Here is a 7,917-nt window from a genome sequence, read left to right on the forward strand (position 1 = left end):
GCGTGAACCCGGGAGGCGGAGCTTGCAGTGAGCCGAGATCACGCCACTGCACTCCAGCCTGGGAAACAGAGCGAGACTCCGTCTCAAAAAAAAAAGAAAAAAGAAAAAAAATTGTATTTTTAAAGACAAATTCTACCAGATAGCAAGCATGTTATTTGCTAAAATAATACTTACCTGTAACCTCAACATTCTTGGAAGCTGAGACAGGAGGATCACTTGAGGCCAAGAATTGAAGACCAGCCTGGGCAACACAGTCAGACCCCATCCCTACAAATAATAATAACAATAATAGATAAAGTATGGCTGGGCACAGTGGCTCACGCCTGTAATCCCAGCACTTTGGGAGGCCGAGACGGGCAGATCACCTGAGATCAGGCTGGCCAACATGGCAAAACCCCGTTTCTACTAAAAATACAAAAAATGAGCCAGGCATGGTGGTGGGAGCCCGAAATCCCAGCTCCTTGGGAGGCTGAGGCAGGAGAATTGCTTGAACCTGGGAGGTAGAGGTTGCAATGAGCCAAGATCACACCACTGCACTGCAGCCTGAGCAACAGAGCAAAACCCCATACCAAAAAACAACAAAAAAAGACAAGTCCTACCAGGCAGCAGGCATGTTATTTGCTAAAGTAATAATTAACTGTAATCAGGCTGGGCGCGGTGGCTCATACCTATAATCCCAGCACTTTGGGAGGCCGAGGTGGGCGGATCACAGGTCAGGAGTTTGAGACCAGCCTGGCCAATATGGTGAAACTCCGTCTCTACTAAACATAAAAAAATTAGCGGCCAGGCGCGGTGGCTCAAGCCTGTAATCCCAGCACTTTGGGAGGCCGAGAGGCGGAGCTTGTAGTGAGCTGAGATCCGGCCACTGCACTCCAGCCTGGGCGACAGAGTGAGACTCCGTCTCAAAAAAAAAAAAAAAACTTAGCTAGGCATGGTGGAATGTACCTGTAGTCCCAGCTACTCGGGAGGCTGAGGCAGGAGAAACACTTGAACCTGGGAGGCGGAACTTGTAGTGAGCCAAGATCATGCCAGTGCACTTCAGCCTGGGCAACAGAGCAAGACTCTATCTCTAATAATAATAATAATAATAATAATAATTACCTGTAATCTCAGCATTCTGGGAAGCTGAGGGAGGAGGACTGCTTGAGGCCAAGAGGTCGAGACCAGTCTGGGCAACACAGTGAGACCCCAACTCTACAAAAAAAAATAATAATAATTATGTATAAAGTAACAATCATAGTATGCTAAAAACACAGGGATGGGCAAATGTCCAATGGAACAGAAAACAGAGCCTAAAAATAACCCATGCATACTTGAAACAATATATGACAGAGATAATATAATCACTGGGGAAAGAATGAACTATTTACCAAATGGCACTATAAAAAATAAAATTAGATCACGACTTCACACCAATCACACAATTATATTCTAAGTAATCAAATTGGCCGGGCACGGTGGCTCACACCTGTAATCCCAGCACTTTGGGAGGCCAAGGCGGGTGGATCACGAGGTCAAGAGATTGAGACCATCTTGGCCAACATGGTAAAACCCCATCTCTACTAAAAATACAAAAATTAGCTGGGCGTGGTGGTGCACGCCTATAGTCCCATCTACTTGGGAGCCTGAAGCAGGAGAATAGCTTGAACCTGGGAGGCGGAGGTTGCAGTGAGCCAGGATTGCACCACTGCACTCCAGCCTGGCGACAAAGCAAGACTTTGTCTCAAAAATAAATAAATAAATAAATAAATAAATAAAGTTTTAGAAGAAAATAAGAATATCTTAGGCCGAGTACGGTGGCTCATGCCTGTAATCCCAGCACTTTGGGAGGCCGAGGAGGGCAGATCACCTGAGGTCAGGAGTTCAAGACCAGCCTGACCAACATGGAGAAACCCCGTCTCTACTAAAAACAAAAAATTAGCCAGGTGTGCTGGCGCATGCCTGTAATCTCAGCTACTTGGGAGGCTGAGGCAGAAGAATCACTTGAACCCAGGAGGCAGAGGTTGCAGTAAGTCAAGATCGCACCATTGCACTCCAGCCTAGGCAATAAGAGCGAAACTCTGTCTCAAAAAAAAAAAAAAGGAAAAAGAAAAAAAGAGTATCTTTCTGACCTCATGATGAGGAAAGAGTTTTTAAAGAAGAAACAAAAGAGGCCAGGCGTGGTGACTCACGTCTGTAATCCCAGCACTTTGAGAGGCCAGGGCGGGCAGATCACAAGGTCAGGAGTTCGAGACCAGCCTGGCCAGAGATCAGCCTAGCCAACATGGTGAAACCCCGTCTCTACTAAAAATACAAAAATTAGCCAGGCACAGTGGTTCATGCCTGTAATCCCAGCACTTTGGGAGGCCAAGGTGGGCGGATCACAAGGTCAGGAGATCGAGACCATCCTGGCTAACACGGTGAAACCCCATCTCTACTAAAAATAGAAAAAATTAGCCAGGCATTGTGGCGGGCACCTGTAGTCCCACCTACTCAGGAGGCTGAGGCAGGAGGATGGCGTGAACCTGGGAGGCGGAGCTTGCAGTGAGCTGAGATTGCGCCACTGCACTCCAGCCTCGGCAACAGAGAGAGACTCCCTCTCAAAAAATAAAATAAAATAAAAATACAAACATTAGCTGGGCATGGTGGCAGGCACCTGTAATCCCAGCTACTCAGGAGACTGAGGCAGAAGAATAGCTTGAACCTGGGAGGCAGAGGTTGCAGTGAGCCAAGATCTCACCACTGCACTCCAGCCTGGGCGACAGAGCAAGACTCCAACTCAAAAAAAAAAACAAAAACAAACAAAAAAAAAAACCACAAAAGAATAAACCATTAAGAAAAAGACAAATAAATTTTGCAACATTAAAAGAGAAAAAATTATGCATCTACAACTTGCCATAACAAACTGAGAAGACAAGCCACAAATAGAAGACATACTATGGGAAACTAATACAACTAACAAAGTAGATGAAACATACAAATTATCACTAAAAATCAGTAAGAAAAAGCACAATAATTCAGCAAGAAAAAAAATCACTGAATAGAAATTCTATTCTTTTTTTTTTTTTTTTTTTTTTTGGGACGGAGTTTCGCTCTGCCGCCCAGGCTGGAGTGCAGTGGCCGGTTCTCAGCTCACTGCAAGCTCCGCCTCCCGGGTTCACACCATTCTCCTGCCTCAGCCTCCCGAGTAGCTGGGACTACAGGCGCCCGCCACGTCGCCCGGCTAGGTTTTGTATTTTTAGTAGAGACGGAGTTTCACTATGTTAGCCAGGATGGTCTCGATCTCCTGACCTCGTGATCCGCCCGTCTCGGCCTCCCAAAGTGCTGGGATTACAGGCTTGAGCCACCGCGCCCGGCCTAGAAATTCTATTCTAATCACATAATAGAAATAGCCAATTCAGGCCAGGCGTGGTGGCTCACACCTGCAATCCTAGCATTTTGGGAGGCCAAAGTGGGTGGATCACTTGAGGTCAGGAGTTCGAGACCAGCCTGGCTAACACAGTGAAACCGTTTCTACTAAAAATATAAAAATTAGCAGGACGTGGTGGTGCACGCCTGTAGTCCCAGCTATTCGGGAGGCTGAGGCAGCAGATTCACTTGAACACGGGAGGCAGAGATTGCAGTGAACTGAAATTACACCACTGCACTCCAGCCTGGGTGACAGAATGAGACTGTGTCTTAAAAAAAAAAAACCCAATTCACAAAATTAGATATACAAAATAATGTAAAGATTACAGAACCTCATGTAATCTGGAAAGTGCAAATTAAAATGGCAAGAAAAACAGAACTTCATGTCCATCAGATTGGCAGTATTAAAACATCTGACTAAACCAAGTGATTACGAGGATACAAACTGCATAAGTGGCAACATTATTTGGTACATTCGGTCTAGGAGAAAAATTTGCAACTGCCTATAGAATGAAGATGCTCTTTTACCCAGCAACAGTCCTAGCTAGATTCATATCCTAGAGAAACTCTCACACATGTACACAAAGCAATATATAAAAGATTTCACTGCAGCACTGGTTATAGTAGTAAAAAAAATTTTTTTTGAGACAGTCTCACTCTTGTTGCCCAGGCTGGAATGCTTCTGAGCAGTCCAGAGCTGATGACAGGAGAAGCAGTCACAGAGCTGAGCTACTCAAGATATATGGGGAAGTATCTTTCAACACATACCAGAGGCCAGATAGCATTGCTTAGCTGCCAAAAGCCAGAAATATGCACTACCATAAAACTGGCAATGTTGCAGGGGTAGGTAGCCATGGGGAGTTCGATTCAGAGTTGTGGATACAACAGAGCATGGCATCCTTAGGGGAAAAATATGTGGATAGCCAAAAAGGATGCTACAAAGAGAAAAAGGCAAGAATGGAGAGGGAAGAGGCAGCTAAGGGCCATCACCACAATACTCGGTCAAAATCCTTCATTCGGCTCCTGGATCTGAGCCAACTTTTTAAATCTAGGCTCACGGCAACATCCTCCACCTGCAGGGTTCAAGGGACTCTCCGGCCTCAGTCTCCCTAATAGCTGCGATTACAGGTACACGCCACCACGCCCAGCTAATTTTTGTATTCTTAGTAGAGACGGGGTTTCGCCACATTGGCCAAGCTGGTCTCAAACTCCTGACCTCGAGTGATCTGAACACCTTGACCTCCCAAAGTGCTGGGATTACAGGCATGAGTCACCACGCCTGGCTGAATCGACTTTCACATCCAAAACTCAATTACTGAAGAGGCGCCCAAATCCCTAGGAAAGGATGCTAAAACTGTATGGCTCCGCCAGTTCCTCCTAAAAGGGAGTATGTCAACATATCACCCTCTCAGACAATTGGGTAAAGGGAAATGCCTAAACACTTTGAGGATTTGGGGCACAAGATCTGAACTGACATTGAGACCTGGAAACCCAAAGCATCATGATCCCTGCATTATGGTGGGGACTTACAGGTGTCAGGCAGTAACTGAAGTCTTAGCCAAAACTTACTAGCTCATAGTAAGTCTGCTTGTCCATGGGCCCATCACTAGTCATTTCCTCACTTCCAAGTGTTTAAATGAGGGCTGGGCATGGGAGGCTGAGGCAGGAGAATTGCTTGAACCCAGGAAGTAGAGGTTGCAGTGAGCTGAGATTGCACCACTGCACTCCAGCCTGGGCGACAGAGTGGGACTCTATCTCAAAACAAAAAAACAAACAAACAAAAACATTAGCCAGGCGTGGTGGTGCATGCCTCTAGTCTCAGCTGCTTGGGAGGCTGAGGTCCAAGAATTGCTTGAACTCAGAAGGTGAAAGTTGCAGTGAGCCCAGATGGCACCACTGCAAGCCAGCACATTCCATCTCAAAAAAAAAAAACAAAAAACATTTAACAGGACTGATGTACTTAGGAGTTGAAGTAATCACATTGGGTCCTTGGCCTAAGAGATAAGAGCTCTCATAGTGGGACAGACAAAGAGCTCTCTAAAACCCCTCCCTCTCTTCAGTCATGATAGTAAATCAAAAGCAGTATCACATCCTGGGGAGGGACAGAGATCAGTACCACCACTAAAGACAAAAAGGATGCATGGGTGTGGTGTCTATCATATCCATACCTAGAAATATATCTCCAGCCCACATACTGGGTAAGCTGCCAACTTTGACTCAAACTGTGAGTAGGAAACGGCTCTGTACCAAGTCTAGGCTGCAATGCACACGGCCTTGCCACTTAAGCCATGCAACCCAGCAGATCCTGGGGGATCCAAAGTATCAGTAGCGAAAAAAAGATGCAGTGGAGAACTTATGGCAAGCTCCTATGGCAAAAGCACAATGCAAGTCCCTGAGATTCTGGAGCAAGACCAAGCTGTCCAAAGCAGGGAAGTAGGTGCTTTTGAGAAACAGCGTCAAGGCTGTTACCGCAAAGCTTGACTATGAAGCATCCAGAACTGCCCCATTATGAATTGGGTCTTGTCAGACCTATCAAGTCATAAAGTCAGACAGACCCTTTAGTCAGACATTAAGATGGAAATGGTATATCCAGGATGAAGCAGAAAGCAGAACCAGAAAACATTAGTACACTGCATGAGCAGGTAGCCCAGACACCCATGTTACCTACCGCAGTTGTAAAAGTACCTCTTCCCTGGAAGACCACCTCAATGCCACACTCCTCCACAACCCAGGAAATTCTATGCTATTTCTTTTGGGCCAGGTACAGTGGTTCCTGCCTGTTTCCCAGCAATTTGGTCACTTAAGCCTAGGAGTTGGGGACCAGCCTAGGCACCATAGTGAGGCACTGTCACACTCCAAAAAATTAAAGAATTAGCTGGGTGTGATGGCACATGCCTACAGTCCCAGCTACTCAGGAGGCTGAAGTGGGAGGATCCTCTGAGCCCAGGAGTTCAACACTGCAGTGAGCCGTGATCACACACTGCATTCCAGCCTAGGCGACAGAGTGAGATCCTGGTTGAAAAAGAAATTGAGGCCCAGTGTGGTGGCTCACGCCTGTAATCCCAACACTTTGGGAGGCCAAGCCAGTCTGATCACTTGAGGTCAGGAGTTCGAGACCAGCTTGGCCAACATGGTGAAACCCTGTCTCTACTAAAAATACAAAAATCAAAAATCAGCCAAGAGTGGTGGTGGACACCTGTAATCCCAGCTACCCAGGAGGCTGAGGCAAGAGAATTGCGTTAAGCTGGGAGACAGAGGTTGCAGTCAGCTGAGATCAAGCCACTACACTCCAGCCTGGGGAACAGAGCGAGACTCCATCTCAAAAAAAAATTGAGCCTTTTTTCCACTGTCATGGAAGTTCCCTGCCAAGCACTGGTTATTTGCATATCCTTCTCCTCCATTAATTGAGGCAGTGCCTCTTGCTGCCAGGTGGGGGCAGTGTTGCTCCTTGAACAAACACTTTCCAACCCTCTCTAAGAGCAAAATCATTTGGTAAGACAGTCAATGAATTGGCTGAGAAAAGATCATTTGAACATTTATAGCATTCCCAACATAAAAAGGAAGACTGAAAAAAACTTATAGAGGTAACTAATAAATGTATATTGAGTCCTATTTGTGAATTGTATTCTGCTAGACAATAGGGATAGCAGGATGATTTACCCACATTGAATCAAACCCCAGGGAGTTTATTGTGGGTGGGAAGAGGTAGATTAGGCTTGGGGGAGCAGTGGTGATAGGGAGGCAGGGCTTCTTTTTCCTGTAGAGATGGGGGTTTCGTCTTACTATGTTGCCCAGGCTGGTCTCAAACCTCTGGCCTCAAGAGACACTCTCACCTTGGCCTCCCAAAGTGCTGGGGTTACAGGTGTGAGCCATTGGCCGTTAGAAGCAGGGCTTTTTTTTTTTTGAGACAGAGTCTCACTCTGTCGCCCAGGCTGGAGTTCAATGGGATGATCTCAGCTCATCGCAATCTCCACCTCCCGGTTCAAGCAATTCTTATGCCTCAGCCTCCCGAGTAGTTGAGATTACAGGCACACTCCAACATGTCCGGCTAATTGTTGCATTTTTTGTAGAGACACAATTTCACCACGTTGCCCAGGCTGGTCTTGAACTCCTGACCTCAGGTGATCTGCCCGCCTCGGCCTCCCAAGTGCTGGAATTACATGCCCGGTCTAGCAGCACTTCTTAATGGCTGTATTGATCAAGTTGGGCTATAGCTTAAAGACAATGGAGAGGCACTGAAGGATTGTGAGCAGAAGTGAGACCTGACCAGACCTTTTTTTTTTTTTTTTGAGAGAGAGGTTTCCCTCTTGTGGGCCAGGTTGGAGTGCAGTGGCTCGATCTCAGCTCACCGCAACCTCCGCCTTCCTATTTAAGCTGGGATTACAGGCATGCGCCACCACGCCCGGCTAGGTTTTGTATTTTTAGTAGAGACGGAGTTTCACTATGTTAGCCAGGATGGTCTCGATCTCCTGACCTCGTGATCCGCCCGTCTCGGCCTCCCAAAGTGCTGGGATTACAGGCTTGAGCCAC

The 7,917-nt window shown here is 46.6% G+C and overlaps 1 protein-coding gene across 4 annotated transcripts in view; it reads right to left on the bottom strand.

Annotated features, from left to right (window-relative positions):
• Positions 1 to 7,917, bottom strand: part of SLC3A2 (solute carrier family 3 (amino acid transporter heavy chain), member 2) — a 29,278-nt gene that overhangs the window by 16,710 nt on the left and 4,651 nt on the right. For 2 of the 4 annotated variants that reach the window (XM_011942655.1, XM_011942653.1), the window contains exon 2: positions 175 to 267. The exons of 1 other annotated variant lie outside the window; for it this stretch is intronic. In XM_011942655.1, coding sequence (XP_011798045.1) covers positions 175 to 267 — 93 coding nt within the window. Of the gene's footprint in view, positions 1 to 174; positions 268 to 1,101; positions 1,195 to 7,917 lie in introns of all 4 variants that reach the window. One more of the 4 variants, XM_011942654.1, reaches the window with a different exon arrangement.

The sequence above is a fragment of the Colobus angolensis genome, unplaced genomic scaffold (genome assembly GCF_000951035.1).
Source record: "Colobus angolensis palliatus isolate OR3802 unplaced genomic scaffold, Cang.pa_1.0 Scaffold21, whole genome shotgun sequence".
Lineage (NCBI taxonomy): Eukaryota > Metazoa > Chordata > Mammalia > Primates > Cercopithecidae > Colobus > Colobus angolensis.